This window comes from Hipposideros armiger, unplaced genomic scaffold, assembly GCF_001890085.2.
Source record: "Hipposideros armiger isolate ML-2016 unplaced genomic scaffold, ASM189008v1 scaffold_123, whole genome shotgun sequence".
In the NCBI taxonomy this organism is placed as follows: Eukaryota; Metazoa; Chordata; class Mammalia; order Chiroptera; family Hipposideridae; genus Hipposideros; species Hipposideros armiger.
Window position 1 is genome coordinate 3,027,764 of NW_017731473.1, and position 20,263 is coordinate 3,048,026.

At 39.0% G+C, this 20,263-nt stretch overlaps 1 protein-coding gene across 1 annotated transcript in view; it reads right to left on the minus strand.

The window, feature by feature from the left end:
* Positions 1 to 20,263, minus strand: part of C5 (complement C5) — a 104,083-nt gene that overhangs the window by 34,752 nt on the left and 49,068 nt on the right. The window contains exons 19-29 of the mRNA XM_019648268.1: positions 19,731 to 19,804; positions 18,704 to 18,843; positions 17,430 to 17,657; positions 15,212 to 15,272; positions 11,120 to 11,209; positions 9,860 to 10,072; positions 9,310 to 9,385; positions 6,543 to 6,702; positions 4,732 to 4,827; positions 2,968 to 3,139; positions 267 to 472 (exon numbers count right to left, since the gene is read on the minus strand). Of these exons, the coding sequence (XP_019503813.1) occupies positions 267 to 472; positions 2,968 to 3,139; positions 4,732 to 4,827; positions 6,543 to 6,702; positions 9,310 to 9,385; positions 9,860 to 10,072; positions 11,120 to 11,209; positions 15,212 to 15,272; positions 17,430 to 17,657; positions 18,704 to 18,843; positions 19,731 to 19,804 (1,516 nt within the window). The remainder of the gene's footprint in view (positions 1 to 266; positions 473 to 2,967; positions 3,140 to 4,731; positions 4,828 to 6,542; positions 6,703 to 9,309; positions 9,386 to 9,859; positions 10,073 to 11,119; positions 11,210 to 15,211; positions 15,273 to 17,429; positions 17,658 to 18,703; positions 18,844 to 19,730; positions 19,805 to 20,263) is intronic.

The following is a 20,263-nucleotide window of genomic DNA, read 5'->3' on the forward strand; positions in this document are numbered from 1 at the left end:
CATTAAGAATCATAAAAGAAGTGCTGGACTTAGAGTCAGGAGAACTGAGTTTTGATTTTGGCTCGGCCACTAACTCCCTGAATGAACCTCCTAGGGCTGTTTTGCTCCTCCATATAAGAAGGATGTCAATGCAGACAACCTCTAAGAGAACTTTGACTTTAGTTATTTATTCCTGTCTAAGACATGCCAGAATGAGTGTAAAATGTGTAGTGAGGGAGGCAGCAAAAATGCTTTCAGGAGGATAAAACAAGACAAAGAAACCTTACCTGGGTTGAATAAAAACCACCTCCATACCTCTGCTCTTCAGATAGCCATTTGATGATCGGGTTAACATAATTTATGTCTTTCAAGTTCAGACAGGTGAGTAAGGCATAGGCAGTGGTTTCCACCATATGTGCCGTGCCAGTGTTAGGTGTAGGTATATCTTTCTGTTCAAGATCATCTTTCCAAAAACGGTAGGTGGGGATACTATCTGTACATCAACAAATCACACGGATTAATATGATTAAAAATGTGAATTTGACATAGCAACTCTGGTAGGCTTCTAGCAGTTTCTTCCAGTAGAGGCCTTCTGATTTCTAGAAGTCTCCTACTCTTTTGTAAGAAGAACTTCAAGGTGATCAATACAAAACAAGATCACTTAATACAGTGTTAATTTTCTCTATTTAAAAGGGTCCACATGGAAAGTCCACACCTTTTGGCTGCAGAGGATGGTTCTGAGACTCAGTTTCAAATCGGGGGAGGGGGTCCCCCGACAATAACAAACAATTCTCAGACATCTGCAGGGTGTCTGAGAACTCAACTCAATTTTCACACTATCTACTGGGAGATAGCATCAGATTCTACAGGTTAAGGGTTCAGTCCTACAAGACTATCCTCCCCACTCCCCACCCCCCACTTCAGATGCCAGTTCCAAACCCGGGTTGTTACCTGTACTTCTCCTCAACTGGCTATAAATCAGAGGTTCCAAAGACCCCATCCTCAGGTTTGATTAATTTGCTACAGTGATTCAAAGAACTCAGAGAAAGATTTTACTCATTAGATCACTGGTTTATTACAAAAGGATATAACTCAGGAAAAGTCAGATGGAAGAGATGCATAGGGCAAGGCATGGGGAAAGGGCACAGAGCTTCCATGCCCTCTCCAGTTGCAGCACTCTGACGCTCTCCCCAAATCTGTACATGCTCACCAGCGTGGAAGCTCTCTGAACCCTGTCCTTTGGGTTATGGAGGCTTCATTACATAATCATGATTGATTAAATCATTGGCCATTGGTGGTTAATTCAACTGCCTTCCTCTCCTTCCCGGAGGTGATCGCGGGGGCAGTACTCTAATCACATGGTTGGTTCCCCTGGCAACCAGACCCCATCCTTAGGTTGCCTACGGGCTTTCCAAAAGTCACCTCATTAACAAAAGACATGTTTATTGCTCTCAAAACTTAGGAAATTCCAAGGGTTTGAGACACTGTGAGTCAGGGACAATAGACAAAGACCAAATATACATGAGAAATATATTTATTTGGTCATCTGAATACATATTTTTATATTTCTATAAATACTTAATATATATTTATTAAAATACAATTTTTCTTATAAACTACAATATCACACCACATATACTAGGGAGAAGCACTATAGTAGAGTGGGAAGTGTAATAAATTGGGAATTAGTACACTCAGGTTCTAATCTCTACTAGTAACTGACAGTGTAGCTTGAACGAGTTCCTTTAGTTTTGTGGGACTCAGTTTCCTAATCCCTAAAGTGTAGATAGTCTTTTCTTCTTTGCAGTGAAACTCAAGTGAGATACTAAATGTACCGTAAACATTTTTATAAACTAGAAAGCATCATATACATATAAAGGGCTTATTATTGTTGGCACTATAAGATATATTGGAGAACTTTTATCCTTGACCAAAAAAAAAATCTACATCCTGGAAATTATGAGATCACACCCAAAGCCTTACTTCGGTCTTTTATTATCTGCCAATTTAAAGCACTAAAGACAATTTTATACATGCAGCATTTTTCATAAATTAGGTTCTCAATTATATTTGTTTGTTACTGCTCTAGTAATTTAAACCTGTCCTCTCAAGTCCTTTTTCAAACAAATTATTTTTAAAATACAGTAGAGCATATTTGGAAATCATTTTTGAAGATTAGTGAAAATTTTGATGTCTGTTTAAAATTCAGGTTTCCATTATTTATATGACTCTGAGCAAGATATTTTCCCTTCTTTTAAGAACTCAGATTTGCTGTAGTTAGAATGAAAGATTTAGTTTTTAAAGATACTTCCAGCTCTAATATTATTTGAATGATCTCCTAGCACTTAAATTCTATGATTTTATTATCCATACCTTATACTACTCAAGGAGTATTGTAAATACAAGTATAATATTTGTGCTAGTACAAGTGTAATATAAGTGGTTTTGAGATATATGTTAAGGGTCCATCATTTTTAAGTGATTACAAAAACTTTTAGAAAACCTCAGCCAACAGAGAGCTCAGAAGTACCCAACCATGCCCATGCTGGTACAGGCACACTGGCCAATAACCACTGCTACTTTCTTTCTAATTCTTTACTCTTGATCTACAGGAAGCAGTATGTTTAGTCTTCAAAACGAAATTTATACCTTTATAGTCAACCTGGTACAATATAAACCAAGTTAATACACTCCTCTGCTCAAAATCCTCCAATGCCTTCCTTTCTCATTTGAAGTAGAAGTTAAAGTTTTAGGGTTCCCATGGGCACCTATAGCACCTTGATGTGAGTGGGACACAGGCACCCCTTGCTCTGGGTGGAAACATACCCAAACCACAGTGCATAGCTGGGGAAGTAGAGCACAGCTGGATTTCCTTGAGGGCAGGGATTGTGTCTTAACTCAACTTTGCATGTCATCATCCACTTTCCAGAATTAGCAGACTATATGCTTAGTAAACGCTTGCCGAAGAACGTATGGAGCCAGTCCTACCTTTAACCGAAGCTTTCCTCTTCAGGGCTGAGATAATGGAACGAAACTGTCGGTGAGTTTTATCTCCCAGGGAAAGAGCATAAGCAGCAATGGCCAGTGTGAAGGTGCTTTGGGCCGAGAGAGTATTTTCAAGCAGAAAGGTGTCCGCTTTCGCTAGAGCTGTGCTGACTCTCTGGAAAAAAGGGCAGAAGATTCCTAAGCTTCTTTGTCAAGCATCAACCCTATCAGCTAATGTGAACGACCCCCAGGTGGCACTGTTTTAGGGTAGGCAAGAAAAAGGGTGGGAAGAAAAATGACCTAATGGAAACGGATGGCCTCTTGCTGAAGCAAATCCTTCCGGGAGAAGCAGCAGAGCATAAATGCAGAAGCGAAAATGAGGTTGTTCAAATCACATCAAGCTTTTCTTGCCCCTGAGTTCTCACCTCCCTCTAGAGCAGCGGTTCTCAACGTGTGGGTCGCGACCCCTTTGGGGGTCGAACGACCCTTTCACAGGGGTCGCCTAGACCATCGGAAAACAAAGATACTTACATTACGATTCATAACAGTAGCAAAATTACAGTTATAGAGTAGCAACGAAAATCATTTTATGGTTGGGGGTCACCACAACATGAGGAACTGTATTAAGGGGTCGCGGCATTAGGAAGGTTGAGAACCGCTACAGAGGCTTTCCCTTTCGTTTCTGCTTCCCATGTCAGACCTAGCTTCCGGGAAGAAGCAGCACTGAGCATAGACACAGCTTTTATCATTCCCCCTCAGCAGAGCTGAGACACTTCACATTTTCAAAAGGAATTTTACTAAATAAAACCATAACTAGCAGAAAAAGAATCAAGATGCCAAAGTGCTTTTTGATCCTAAGGATTCCTGGAAAAATAGTGTCTATTCCTTTGTCCTGAGACAACTAAAATTTTGGACAAGTGGTTAGAAGAAAGCATGGCGCAATGCTGCTGACATCTTGCCTGATGCCTTCTCTCCCAGCTCCATCCATATCTCATTCATGTACCACTAAGTTTCAACTGGTCCTTCAGGCCTCTGAGGACTCGTCCTCATTGATTATCTTGTCTTGTTAAGTAGAAATAGCAATTCTCTTAAACGAAGAATATTATTTTGTCTTGTGGTTCAAGTCCTACAAATCCTCTTGGTTTTTCCATCTCTGCTCTTTATGCTGGTTTGAAGGACACGTCTAAATTACTTCTGATTTGTAGGCAGGAGTGTTTAACCTAAGCTCAGGGACCTGTCTCTTCTCAGATCAGAGTACCATCCCTGTTACCTCTTGGAATCTTTTATGTTGATTCACTCAGGTGAATCCTCTACTTTCTCTCCTCCGCTTCCAAGCAAATGAAACAGCACAACCCAAAGAAGCAAATGTGCTATTGTGTATCTTCAGTACTTCCATGATATAGAGTGCCTCAACTATAGATAAGAGTCATATATATTGATATATCGTAAGATTTGGCAGAGATAAGAGAAGGAAGCTGGGATGCTGGGTAATCCTCTCATCATTGTCAGAAGTTATTAGTTCTAGTCCCACCTCTATAATTCAGTAGCCTATGAAACCGAACAATTAAATTCACCTGTTCTACAGGACTCAGTTTTCTCAGCTGTCAATGAAAGGGCTGGGTTAGGTGATCTCTAATATCTATTATAATTCTGAAATCCTTTAATTTTAGAGTTACAGTTATTTCCACCCCCCACCCCCCATCCCCCACTTCAGTATATGGTACAGAAATAGATGGTGGGTGTTGGAGAAAGAAAACGCTTACTTACCAGCAGGGGACATATATCAATAGACTTTCTAATTCCAATCACAGTGAAGGCTGTAAGATATAAGGCGGTCTCTCGGGCTTCCGTAGTCAAGGTACCCTAAAAATAAACAAGGTTTATAAGTGACAGTGAAATACTGTCTTGAAAACAAAATGACCTGGCTCTAATCTTCGTTGTGAGCGTAATATCTCTCTCTCCCTTCGTGCATTCCAGCTGGGCTGCTTGCTGCTTTTCAGTGAGCTCTGGGTCTTTCTGCCTTTGTGCCTTTACGTGCCCTTCTCTCCCTGACCTCCCCACCCTGAAGCTCCACCGCATAGCTCTTCCCCACATTCAAACCTTCCCCTTTCTTCAAGACCCTGTTAAAATGCCCAGCGCACTATTCTGTCACTATTCTCCCATACTGTTTCCTCTTGGGGCAGTGACGTTCCAATGTAATGCTTATAAGGCCTCCCATGAAGTGACCTCTCACTTCATGCCTCTCACCCCCAGCTGGCTCTCTTGGTCCCAGCTCTTTCAATGAACTACTTTCTCCCTCCAAAAACGCCAGGCATGCTATTGGTTCCATTTGGAACACTCTTCCTAACTCTCTCCTACCTAGCTCCTAGGAGCCCGGTCCACTCATGTTTTTCAATTCCCCCAACTAAGTTAGATCCCCTGCTTTCAATGAAACTATATTTTCCTTTTCTTATCATGTACCACACACTTGAAATTACCCACTCAATGTCTGACTTCTCTGCTAGAGTGTAAGCTCTGTGGCCTCAGTCACCACACCTGTTCTGTTCACTGTTGTATCTGCGCCATATAGCACTTAGTACACATTCAATTAACATTTATTGAACAAATGAATGAACACATACACTTACATCTTGCTTAGAGTTGCTGGTATTTTTACCCCTTTCCCTTCAGTGTGTGAGCTCCTTTGTGGCAGGGATACTGTCTGGTGCATCCTTCCCACTCTTCCTGCCCCATGCTGCCCAGAATAAGCCCTTGCATGGATTAGGTGCTCAGTGAATGGTTGTTGAATGAATGTGGAGACATGGATGGAGGGGTGGACATCTTAAGAGAAAAACTGCTATAGCATGTTGCTCTTCCAATAGTAAATAAATGACGTCAGTTGCCCCCATTTCTTGTGGGTGTCCTAATCTGCTATTGGTCCAACAGAGGGCTATTAAAAGACCCCTATTAGCCAGGGAGCCACCTGTGCCTGATGTGAAAAGGATTGGCTTGGGGCAGACAAAACAACAACAACAGCAATAAAACTGTTGAATCTTAAAAAAACGTTCCAAGGAGTAGAACACATTGCAGCAATATCTTGGAGCGATATTGAAATTACTTTGTAATTTATGCCTATAAGTAGATTCTAATCTCAAACAACTCTTTGGTGCACTTTGTAGTAAACTGACCCCAATCTCTCTTGCTAACAGAGTGTAAATAGGGTCCCTCCCATCTTTCATGACAACACTTTGCAGGCTTGACCTGTAAGATGGCTCTAAACTTGAAGTACAGATTCCATACCAAGGGTATGTGGACAGGTCATTGAATTTTACCCGTTCTGAGATCTCTAGCACTGGCTCCCTGTGGACCATCAATGCCTGTTACACACGATGTCTAAATATGACTCTCTGACCTACACTGGATGGTCTGAAGAGCATTCAAGAAGACCTTTCAAATCCTTTGCCCGTATCCAAGAGGAGTTTCCTGCAGGATTACATATATTTTTTCCACTTTCTTCTTCATCTTCCTAAATTAGGATGAGAATGAAATTCAAATTTATAAATAAAATTTTTGTCAATCTGTATATTTGGTTTCCTTACCTGCAATTTTAGTGGTTGATAGTGGGAATTTTCCTTGAAAGATCCATTTTCTAGTTGACACTGCTCAATCAGCCACATTAAAGAATTACAAATTGAATCTTGGCTCTGGGGTACATATCTATGTATTTGTCCCATTACTCTTAAAGCAAAAGCTGTAAACCTTTAAGACAAAATCAAATAAATAAACTTGTAGACATTGAATCCCTTTTGGCTTTCAGTTTGCTGTGTGTTTTAGTTCATACAGTGGTGATTCTTCACAAGAAAACATTTTAAAACATGTGATTCCAAAGTAAGTTGTCATTATTTTACGAGATAAAGGAAGATTTTAGGGAGAGCCCCAAAACCATTGAGCCAGCAAATGCGAGCTGCACATCTGTGATGGCAGCATTGTTAGCCTGCACACAAGCTAAAAACTGATGCCTGGTGATTAAAAGAAAAATTCGCTCTCTAAAGTTAAGGACCACAGCGGTGGAACAAGCAGTTTTGAGTCAAGACACTGACCGCTGACCAAAATCATAAAATTCTGCATTGCAAACTCTGTACAAGCCATCTAAGCTAAATCCCTGTCTGAGGCCTGAACTCCCTTCCCCAGCCTCATGGAGTGTTTATCTGCTTCCTTTCGAGCTATTCTAGTGATGCAGGTCTCACCAGCTCACGAGGAAGCTTCAATGATCATAATTACTTAGCCAAAAAGCCATTTCAGGCCCTACTTACATCTCCTGTGGCCCCCACAGTGCCTCTGCAGATCACCCCTCTCCTCCGGTTCCCTCACTGACTCCCTCACTCCCTCCCTCTGCAGCCCTACAGCCGACCATTCTTCAGCTCCTCAGAGGCCTTTGTGACTCAGGCCACTTGACTCCCTCCCTCATCTTAAAATTTCATTTTCATTTTCCTTTTTTAAATGAATGATACATTATTCTTTGTACTTTTTGCACTTTTTTTGTATTTCTAAAAAAAAAGTTTTTTTTAAAGTACTCAGGTACTGGCTGTTTTCTTCTGTGTATATATTTCTCTCAAGGAACGCGTGGAGTTGGATCTAGGACTGCACACAAGTGTTTCTATGTTTCTGGCTGAACACCACCCACTCAGTCTTGCCCAGAACTTCTGAGACACTCTGGGTTTTACTGAGAGGCTGTTGCGTCTTCTCGTGGGGATTTCTGTTCCCCAGGCATTTGGTTCCCAGCCCCTGTTGTGGTGTTTTCCAGTGCGGACTAACACCCACCCCCTGCGTCCTGGTTGTTACCTTCTTGTTGGCATGCTCCAGGGATCTACGTGCCTTTTACAATGTGCCATCCACACATGGTTAGACCCACTTCTAAGGTACGATCTGTCAGACTTAGTGACCGATTAGACATAAGCCAAAAGGAAAGAGGGGAATGAAGACTTGGTCAATGGGGACAAAGGACAAAGTATTGCTGTACAGTGATTAAGGAAACAGAAAAACAAAATAATGAATTTGGCACAGATTGTGTTCGAAAGGCCTTTGGCTCCCAGACCCCAGAAATGTGACTCTGGAGCTTAATAAAGAAGTTAGGCCTTGAAACATCAATCATCTGCAGAGACGTTATGAAGTCATGGGCAAGGAAAAGTGAGATTGCATAAGGGGGGATTACAGAAAATATGAGGGTCAAGGATGGAATCATGGGGACTCAATAGTTAAAGGGCATAATCTAAAAGTCATCGATTTTAGATTGTAAACTCCTTAAAAGTGTTTCATACAATAGAACCTAAAACGTGCATGGCAAACTGTGTTTTTATTAAGTATCTTGCCAGAGCACAACAGTAATTTTTGAAAATAGATTTTCATATGGATTTAATTAATTCAGACTGTCTGTCTCTTAAATCATCAGAATTATGGAAGTTACGTTTCACTGAATAAGTACTTATTTAGCACCTACTACGTGCCAGGTATGTACTCCGTGCCAGGTATACTTGGAACTGCTCACATTCTAGTGGCCAGACAGACAATAAGTGAGGTAAGTAAGAATATTAGTGACACATTCTAAGGAGGAAAGTTGGGGAGAAGAATATAAAGTGTTGGCATGGGAATAGGGTATAGTTTTAGACAGAATGATTAGCAGAGGCGTCACTGAAAAGGTGACTTTTGGTAAGGACCTGAGGGAGATAAGGAAGCCAGCCACACTGATACATGGGGGAACATTCCAGACAGAGGAAACAGTCAGTGCAAAGGTCCTAAGGTGAGAACATGGCTGGTGTGTTTGAGAAACAGCAATGAGGCCAGTGGGGCTTGAGTGGAATGAAAGAGAGTAGAGAGACTGAAATTGGAGAGGAGGGAATGGGCCAGACCATGGAGGGCCTTGTAGATCACAGTAAGAACTTTGGTTTTTACCCTGGTGAGATGGGGAAGGTCCTGAACGGCTCTGAATGTCATGACCTAACTTACGTTTTTAAAGGGTCATTCCAGATGCTGTGTTGAGTATAGACTGAAGAGGGGCAAAGGCTGAGGCTGAAAGACCAGAGGAGGCTAGTGCAATAAATTCAGGTGAGAGATGAGAGTAGCTTGGACCAGGATGGTGCAGTGGAGTTGGTGAGAAGTAGTCAAATTCAGGATATATTTTGATCAGGTGCAGCCAAAAAAAGTATTTACTGAGTCAGACGGGGCTTATAAGAGAAAGAGGGCAGTGCAGGATCACTAACTAGGCTTTTAGCCTGAGCAACTAGACGAATGAAGTTTCCATTAAGGCTGTTATTCTTTCGTTAATGAATCAACTACTATATAAAGTGCAAGTCAAAGCTTTCTACTTACCAGGTGTTAGCAGGTCCATTTTTCCACATGCTGTAGGAATAGTCAGCATTTCTGTAGGACATGATGCTCACCATCCCTAAGAGGCAGCAGAAAAAGAACACAGTACTTCTGCTTTGCTGACCTTCAATTCTACTCAAAGAGCATTTGATTAGCCCCTGGGAGTGGTAAGCTTCCTTTGGTGTTGGGCAGCAAGCATATGCTCTGTGGCCAACATTGAACTTCTCAGAGGAAGTACACGAATCATTTGAATTGGGAATTATCGAGTAGAACATTCTGAGCTCATTCAAGAAGGAAGGAAGTGCTCTGGATTTGGAATGCAGGTGTCTTGTCTCTCATCCAGGCATTGCGGTAAGTTGAGCCAAAATACAACAGCAATTTTAATTTATGGTATTTATTCATACAGTAGAGTCCACGTCATGATTTTTTTTTGGTTGCTGGAATACTTTTGCAATTAAGCTTTTGTATAATTCATAACAAATGTTAACTTAATGAAACTATTAGTTTAAAACAGAAGATTTTAATGTATAATATGTGAAATAGATTTGTTTACCTTCTTTTAATTTTCTCGTCAGGTATTCTTTTTTAGTTAATGAGTTGGGATAAAAAATGTTCCAGTTATTTCCTGCTTCCAGGTAATGATAAACATAGAATACTGGGATAACGCTCATCAATTCTGCCTCTGCATTGCCGGTGGGGAGGTGGGTAAGGATATTGATGCCTTCCTCACTCAGAACTGCAGATATGACTTCACCCATGAGCAGTCCTGAAACACACACACACACACATGCAAAATTAAAAGTAGACACAATCAATTTCTATCAACTTTTGAGTAACAGTGTATTTTAAATAGAGATAAGAGCAACCATCCTTATTGTTTCCTTTTTATCGAGGTAATTGAATTACTTCTCAGAACTGAGAGATTAAGGGGAAAAAAGATCTGGTTAGGAAGATGGATATAAAAGAAACACCAAAAGTAGGCTTAAAAACACCACTGTAATATGGTGGTAAAATGGTGTAATACAGTGGGCAGATGACTACATAGAGGGCAGGCAAATTATTAATAGTTGCCATCCAACCTGATAACTTGAGACATTGTAAACCCTATTAATCAGTCGCTTCCACAAAGCAAATCAGAGTCTGAACTGTGAATGCTCTATGAGTGCTGTGAGGGCTCTGTCCATAACTGTGTGATCCTGGCAAACTGCTTTCTTATATATGCAACCACAGGGTTGCACTAGATTAAAAAGGTTCTTTACAGTACTAACATTCTGCGACTCCAAAATTGTATCTGAGATAAAATGTAGCCAGGACCTTTTATTATTTTGATGATATGTCATTGAATTGTAAAGGCTGGAGACCAGGGAAAACCCACAAAAGATGCCACTTCTGCAAATGTGTTGGAGGGGAGAGAACCCCTCTGGGACTGGCACTTTGGCAGAGCAGTGCTGCTCTCTTGGGGCCATTTGCAGTTCATAAAACATTCTCTGGAGTGTGACTGGCCACTAAGATCATAGGAAGTTCTTAGGTCTAGAAGCAGCTGCACCCCCACTGTAGAGACGTCTTTGAGCCAATGACAGCCCGCTCTCCATCATGGACAATGTATCTCCACTGAAATCAGGTCAGTGGAAGAAGATAGTTGGAAAAGTGGTCAGGGACTTGAAGGTGTGAATAGGGGTAGGGCACTCCCGGAGGTGAATTTGTATATGCTACTGAGTAGAGAAGAGGAGAAATAGAATAATCATGAAGATATGTGATTTCTGTTTGAAGCACAAAGTGGAATGAGAAATAAAAATGGCATTTGTTAATTTACCTTTTACACTCACAATCCTTTTGACTTTTGTTTTGGGGACCAAATCTAATGGTACCCTGTATGGGAATTGCTTTTGTCTGCTAACAACACCTGAAATTAAAAAAAAAATTGTTAGATTTACACACAGTTCTTGAGGGAAGACTATTCGCGGATTATTTATGATACACCCACCTCCAAGGAATTAAAAAGAAATAAGACTCTTTTATAAAAACAATATTAAAACTTTAGAAAGAAGTTAAAAATAATTGGGAATTTCTATGAAACCGTAGGTTTATATAATCTCTTTAAAGAAAACATTCAATTTGACTGTAAGCTTCCTGGTCATTACAAGATAGGAAATAAATAGGTTACATAAATCTTATTCACCAGTAAAAGGAAGCATACCATTTGTCCAAAGAGAGACAACTGTTATTGGAACTGAAATGAAACAATAACTAACATGTAATACCTTAGTCAAGGAAATGTGAAGATTAGCTCCACTGGGAAGCATGCCTCGAAATTCTTTCCACCTTCTCTCAGTCTAACTTAGATACTTTTTCTCTGTACACAATAACAGAGTTTTAGCATACCTGTATCAGAGCATTTTTTTCTATTGGAACCATTGGTTTATTTCATAAAAATGATAGGATTTACCATTCTACTGATAGAGTAGCAAGGACTCTGCCAACCTCTTTACACTTGATCTCAACCAAAAGGCTGAGAAGTGATCTGCTAAGCTCTTTAAATGCATCGTTACATTGGATCCTCACCACAACCCTGTATGCTAGGTCTATTATTATTTTTTCTTTTTTATAATGAGGAAACTGAGGCTAAGGAAGCAAATTGCTCAAGGTCACAGAGCTACTATATAGATGGAGCTGCACTCTGAACTCAGGAAGTTTTCCAGCAGGGCCCATAGCAGTCACCACAAAGAGACTCTACTTACCATGGTCCTGCTCAGAAAACTGTGAAGGCAGGGACCACCTCTTATTAAATGCTGGAGTCCCAGCACTTAACACAATCCCTGGCATGTGACAAGTGTTTAAAAAAAATAGTGAATTTTGCAATTTAATGGACAAGCCATGTGGCTTTGCAGAAGAGACAGGAACGTTCCTCGGGTAACTTCATTCTTCATTAACCTTTAATAAATGCTGAGGATATATTATTAAAATAAAACTCAGTGGAGACAGTTAAGAGGTTTGCAGTATGGTTGAAAGAGCATGGAGTTCAGAAAGAGCTTATTCTGTATGTGAGACTGAGCAAGACACTTATCCTTTTTGTGCCTTGGTTTGCTTATCAGTTAAATAGAGGTAATAATATTTTCTTCAAAGGGTTTTTGTGAGGGTAAAAATAATACAAACAAAGAATCTGGCAAACAGGTTATGCTCTATATATGGTACTTAATGACAATAGGTTGTTTGAAATTATCTTCATTTGACCCTCCACCATTTTCCCCATCGATACCTGCCTTTGACTATTTCAGTTGTCATTATCCACTCTGCTACTAGATGGGAAAGGTACAGAAGAGAAAGCTAAAACTGAGAGAAGTCAATTTTACTCCTTGTCAGAGATTATGATAAAAGACCCTTCAAGAATCAAATATAAAGGTAGATGTCAGAGAGATTAAAACATTTAAAAGTTAAATCTGTAAAACCAATATGATAAAATATACAGCAATATCTTTGTGAACTAAGGGAGTGGGAAGACTTCTTAAAGATTAACCCCCCAAATATATAATGATAAAATGAAATTTTAATGAATTTGACTATAGCAGAATAAATGATTCCTGTTCAAAATGCACTAGGTTTCATTATTGCCCAAAGAAGTACACCAGAGACTCCAAATTAAAACAATGATAAAATACACTTTCTATTCCACAAAAGTAGCATCTTTTCAAGAGGTGAGTAATACCAAGTGTTGGTGAGGATATAGCGAGGTGAAAACCCTCATGTGCGGCTGGTAGAAGTGTGAGCAGTATACCACCATTATGAAGAGCAATATGACAGAAGTACATGCCATTGAACATATGTACACCCTTTGGCTTGGCAGTCCCACTCCAGATGAATGCTCACACAGATTCACAAAGGGAGATGCGTAGGATAGTCACTGCAGCATTGTTTATGGTAGTGGGGAATCCATTACTAGGAGATGGCTAAGTAAAACTGTAGTGGAATATACTTTGAAATACTATGTAAGAAGCAGTGAATTAAATATACATATAGCAATAGAGATATTTCTTTAAAACAGAGTATTGAATTAAAACACTTAAAAAATAGAACAGGATCCAGGGCACATCACCTTTTATATGTTAAAAAGACATGCACACAGAAACCAACATTACGTCTCTCAAAGACATATATAAAGTAAGCATATTCGAGTGGGTATATTTGGAGGAAGGAAAATCGGAATGGGAGTCAGGAATGAGAGAAGGAAATAAAACATGAGAGGTTGCCTGCCTAGTCCAATGATAATGGGGTGCCAGGAAGGGGGGCGGGGGGTGAGTTGCTGAACTCTGCATCTGTGATATGAAGAGTTAGGGGAAAACAGCTTGTCAGGGAGAGAAAGGAACTAAGGCAAGGGCTAGCCTTGAGTATTGAGTCGCAGGGTTTAATCTCTCTTAAGTTGATGTCACACAGTTTTAATTACCATTGCTTTACAATTTATTCTGATACCTCATTCTCCCTCACTGATATTTTTTTCAGATTTCATATAATATTATTGTCCATTTACTTTTCTAGATACATCTTAGTTTTTGAAAAACAAAACAAAACAAACCCCCCACCCAAACTCTACGAAATATCATCCTGGTATAGCAATTCCAATATATAAGTATTGGAAGTATTTAACAAAACTCTGAAATGAGCTGGACAGAACTGATTGCTATCTTTACCCTAGTTAGCACTCTAGAAAGTAACAAAGCTGCCTGAATCCAAGTTGTCTAAAATGGTAAGAGGAAAAAGTCACATGACAAAATTGGAAAGAGGCATAGATTTTTTTTTTAAACTAAGATATTTGATGGAGAGGTCTATTCCCAGATTAAAGACCATTCATTCCCATCTTGTGGCCCCGATGGTCACACCTGAGATGGGTAAGACAGGGCTGTTTTGGAAAGCTGTTTGCAATAATGTCAGTATATGAGGCACAAGGGTGAAAAGGAGGCGAGGCCAAAGGATGCAGTAGCTCTAAGACATAATGTAATCGTGTGAGTCCCAAACCCTCAGAACTTGTGACAACTCTTCCCACAAATCTGGGAGGAGGTCTGTGTGAAGACCAAATTAGAGAAAAACACTAACACATGGACATATGTACATAGGATGGATTTTTTTCTTTTGTTACTCTATTGATGTCATCCTTATTCCGTTTATGATACTCAGCTAATTAAAAATGTTAAGGTCTTAATTCTTTGCTTTCCCAGAGGAAATGGCACTCTGAGTACAATAGTCTTGATTTCTAGGTAAACTTTTTTTATCCCCATTGCTATATCACTGAAAGAAAAGAAAAATGCTTCAATGCAACAATAAGGTAAAATTTAACCATTTAACAAGAACTACAGAAGTCTTTCTTATTGAAAAGAATTGTTAACTGAGCACATTCTATATTTCATAAACAGATAATGTATTTAGGCCTTGATTAAGTGCTCAAATGTTTGCAAAATTCTAACTTTGAGAAGATTCAGGATATCTCAGTTGAAGGAAAAGCAGGGAAGCAGCAACAATGAATAATGGTTTATGAAGCATTTAATCAACATAACTGTGTTTTCAAATAATGCATGTTAAGTAAGTATGTAAATGACTTTTTCTTAGGTGTTCTTTGGACTGATGGTTCAATAAAAATGTTATAATTATTATTGTGATGGATAGGAAGTGATTAATATATAAGGGAAGTCATGCAGTATTACTATTTCAATGCTTTGCATTTAAAACTAATGGAATCATTTTTCTTTGTTGTAAACCCATCCAGATTATAGTACAATACATGCTATCAAAAATGGCAGTGAACTGGACATTCCTGATTCTAGAAAATTAACATTTTGAAAAATAATGTTTCAGGTTACATATACACTAATTTCTAGAGCAAAAGATGACATACAAAATACAAAATTATTTTACCTACCATAAATACCCCTTGGGTCCAGAGTAATACCAGCATGACTTTCCTTTTTGACACCTTCTGGCTAAAATAAAGACAGAAAACGTTCAGTTAAGAACGTAATTCCATCTATATAACCTGAATTCTTGGATCAACTTAACCACTTTCCCAATTAAAAAACACTCTTTTTTTTGAGATGGCAAAGTATGTTTAAATATTTATGTGTACATACAAGAATAAGATTTTCTGAGTATCTGCATAATAATCAGAGCAAACAATTAAATAGAAGTTATTATAAACCAGGCAATTGACCTAAGCACTTTGTATATATTAGCTCATTTAATGTCAAAAATACTCTATGAAATAGGTGCTATTATTATTCCCATTTGACAGATGAGGAAACCAACACACAGAGAGATCAAGAAACTCATCCATGGGTCGGCCGAGTGGCTCAGTTGGTTAAGAGCTCACTCAAGAACTTGAGCTCTGAGCAACAGCGATTCAAGTCCTGGCTCGAGCTGAGCAGCTGCTGAGCTGCCCAGGTGGCAGGATGGCTCAGCTTAAAAAAAAAAAAAAGAGAGAAGAAACTCATCCAGGAGACCACTTAATGGATGGTGTAAATGCCTGACCACTGTGCTGTACACCTGAAACTGAAGCTGAATAATACTGAATGTCAGCTATAATTTTATATATATATATATATATATATATATATATATATGGGATGTGGAGTGCAGCACAGGGAATAGGGTCAAGGGAATTGTAATAGCTATATACGATGTCAGAGGGGTAGTAGCTTGGAGGAGGAGGGTTATCACTTTGTCAGGGGTGTAAATGTCTAACTATTACTTTGTTTTGTACACCTGAAACTAATTTTAAAAAAAAAGAATAAAGAAACTTATCCAATGACAAACTGCTAGGGAGTGGTGGAGGCCAGGATTCAAACCCAGGCAACCTGGCTCCAGAGACTGCAAGGATGCACAGAACAAGCCTTGCACAAATTAAGTGAATACATATTTACTGAAGTGAATTTCATAGTTGAAAACAGAACTCAGAGAATGAAGACTTAGGAAGATTCAGTTCTGTCATTAACTAGCTATGTGAGTCTTGGCAAGAATCTTCTCTTAGTCTTAATAAGGTAATATGAAGACCCTCAATAGACTGTATGGACAAATAGTACTTAATAAATGATAGTTTTCTTCCTTTTTTGGCCTATTTACTCATAAAATGGAAAATTTTTGAGACTGTAAATTCTAAACTATAAATGCATGGGCCATGTCTTATTTATTGTGTATCCCTGGTGCCTAGTATAATGTCTGGCACATAAACTTCAAGAACACACTTTCTAAATGTGTTTGGGGGAAAAAAACCTGTAAGACTATATACCAAATTATTAAAATCAGATATCTCTGGGTGTGGGGATTATCAGTGACTTTAATTTCCTTCTTTGTGATTTTTCACTATTCTATATTTTCTGCAATAAGCAAGTATTGTTTTGTTTAAATTTTTAAAATATAATTTCAGACTTAAAGAAAAGTTACAAGAGTGGGCCGGCTGAGTGGCTCAGTTGGTTAAGAGCTCACTCAAGAGTGCGGGCTCTCTGCAGCCCCTGTGGCAGTGGGTTGCCATGGGCTGCCGTGTGTAGCCAGCAGCCAGCGTGAGCAGCCAGCAGCCAGCGTGAGCGGCCAGCAGCCGCAGTGAGCGGCCATCCAGAAGCCGGCGACTGATCTGCCTTACCAGGGAAGAGCGCAATGATGGTGCCAACCTGGGCCAGTGAAGCAACGTCCTCCACAACTAGACTGAAGAACAAAAGGACAGCAACTTGTCTGTTCCCCTTCCACCAACCCCCCAGCACTGTTCTCATCCCCCCAATTCCCCAATAAAAATAAATTAATTAATTAAAAAAAAGAGAAAGGGTGTGAGCTCTGAGCAACAGGATCACCGGTTTGATTCCCGGCCCGAGCTGAGCTGCCACTGAGCTGTTGCTGAGCTGCCAACAGGTGGCAGGATGGCTCAGCTAAAAAAAAAGAAAGAAAAAAAAAGAAAAGAGAAGTTACAAGAACAGTATACAAAAGATCTGAGATAGCCTCTACCCACATTTCCCCAAATGTTAACATTTTGTTATGTTTATGTTAGCATTTTCTGTCTCTTTCTGAATCACTTAAGCAGAAGTTGCTGATATTTTTTTTTCAGAATGGATAAAATGATTTTAAAAGAACCAGAGACAGCATGTTTTTCTTACCACCACTCGTAATGTTTTTACTAAGATTTCCTTTCCCAGTGAAGAGTCCAGTGAAAAGTTGATGTTGTGGAGGCCGATTTCCAGAGGAAGCACAGTAAAGGTCACCAGCTGACTGGAGGAGCCCTCCACTCTCTGGGACACACATCTGGTGGCCTTTCTCCCCTGACTGTCGGTGACTAGGCTTCCCGACGAACAGATTCCCTCCACAGGAAACATTTTAACGCAGAACTGAAATATCACCAATGAACAATTATATCAAAACACTTTATAATAAGGAAAGTATGCTCTGACTGTGTTCATCTGGACACACTCTTCCCTGATACTTTTACAGTGTTAAATAATCCCTTAGATTCTAAGGCAGAGAAGAAAGCTCATTTCAGATTTTCTAAAACACACACATGTTGCTGTGGAGTTTAGCAATGTGAAGGGATGTCTAGAAAGCTCAACACTGCTCAAAAATGTCTTACCTTCCTTGTGCTGTTACCTACTAAACCAGGTGTGAAGCCACTGAAATCCTTTGTTCATGTTGTTGTGATAGCGTTTGTTATGTTACCCTGTCTCTTTGTATTTTAGACAGTGGGAGCCCTAGGCTTAGGCACTCGTTGTATCTTATTCATCTTTGTATTTTTTAGCTCATCTTTGGTATTCAACAAATGGTTTTATGAAAGACTGAAAACTCCATCTCTTGGCATTCAAGGACCTGCCCAATATGTCACCAATTTAATTTTCCAATCCTACCTCCTACATCCCACTTGTACCCCACTTTACAACAAGACTCAGGTTTCAGAGAGACCTAAATTTAAATCTTGACTCTGCCTCTTACTGTGTGACAAAAGCAGGTTGCAAACAGACCTCTTTCACTCTCCATTTCCCCATCTTTGTAGTGGGGATAATAATAGTAGCTACCAACTTCTGGCTCAACTAGTGAATATTTTTCATCTCCTCTCCATAATCTAGTGAACTGTAGAGAGCTGTAAGAATAAATCCATGATATTCAGAAAAAATCACGCAGGGAAACAAAAAAGAGTGCCAACATTCAACAAATAATTTTGAGGAATTTCTCAAAAGTGCAAAGTTCCTTTTCTCTCTTTGGAAACACAAACAACCCTGGGTAGGGCAGGAGTTAAAGAAGCCTGTTGGGTCATATTGCTTTATGTTGTAGAACTGAGTTTTTATTTTTTGTATGTGTGATAATTCCATTAATAGAGTTCTCAGCACATTAGAGAATTCTTCTTTCTTCCATTTATTTAAAAATACCATAAATATCTACTTACCATCATCCCAGATGTCCGATAGTTGTAAACAGTTCCTTTCAATTGGATCTGTTCCCCTCGTACAACAGAGTATGGTATATTCATTTCCAGGAAGACTTCTTTGAACACTTTTGCCTTGACAGCATCAGAAACACATATACCTTCAGCCCAAAGTGAAAGCAAAAAAGAAACATATTAGGGAATTCCTATAATACTTTATTAGTACTAAAATGTCTCACATTTGCTTTGCTTTAAGGAAAAAATTAGATCATGTTCTTCTTATCACTGTCACCCCATGTCCTTGAATTTCCTACTCATTGATCTTTATGTAAAAAATTATTGGTATTAACAGAGAAACTTCATTTGTCCAACAAACACTGAATTTTATTTAAGTCATGAGCTTTTCAACTAAAGCACCAATTTACTTTTTATATATTCACCATTGACTCCATTTAATGGGTATAACATTTTGATTGTAGAAACCAAGGTTTTGTAAAAACAAATCATAGCAAACAAATATAACCAATCCTAAAGTTATTTATAAAGTATCTACTAAATCACAAGGGCATCAGCCCAGGAGAGAAGTCATACATTTGTTTCTAACTCTACTCAAGAAAAATGAAGAAAATGGGGACTTGATATCAGCGTTTATAAAAAGATTGATAGAAGAGCAAAAGAAGAAATCAATATGGTCAAAGATGTGGGTATATCTAAGTATTTTCATAATACATTAAAAAGAATATCTTTTAAAATGTCGCCACTTGGGGCGGCCAGTTAGCTCAGTTGGTTAGAGTGCAGTGCTCACAACACCAAGGTTGCTGGTTCGATCCCCACATGGGCTACGGAGCTGCGCCCTCCACAAATAGATTGAAACAACTACTTAACTTGGAGCTGATGGGTCCTGGAATAACATACTGTTCCCCAATAAAAAAAAATTTTTTTAATGTTGCCACTTAAGTCCTAGGTAAACTAAATAGATGATAATAAAAAAAACTACATTTCAGTAAGCAAATCACTCCTTAAATGAGTATAACTTAAAATTGCTTACCTCTATTTGAAATGCCAACACCTTGAATTTCCCAGGTAGTTAGAGAATCAGGTAGCACAAGCTGCAACTGGTTTCTGAAAGTTAAAATGTTGATATTCAAATACAGTGATACATTGATTAACCCAACTGGACAGTATTCATTAACAGGAATTTTGCTTCATACTACTTTAGAAGAAAGAAAAAACACAACAAAACAAAATCACACCAGGTATTAAGGAAAAAGCAAGCAAGAAAAATATATTCAGTAACTTTCCTACCTGTTTAATATTTTTAGATATTTCACTTGTGTAGTGAGAATTCAGATGTAGGATGCCCTTGAAACATTGCAAATTCAAAACATACAAAACTAAGAAAAATTATATTCATTGTGTACTATGTTCAAAAATAGGAAAGCAAAGTAATGCATCTTAACACTGCTCATAACAAAACGGACATCACTAAAAATTTCTGATTAAGATTAAGCGTATATATTTATTTATTTCATTCAACAAACAGCTACTGTCCACCAACTTTGTGTCAGACATAGTGCTAAG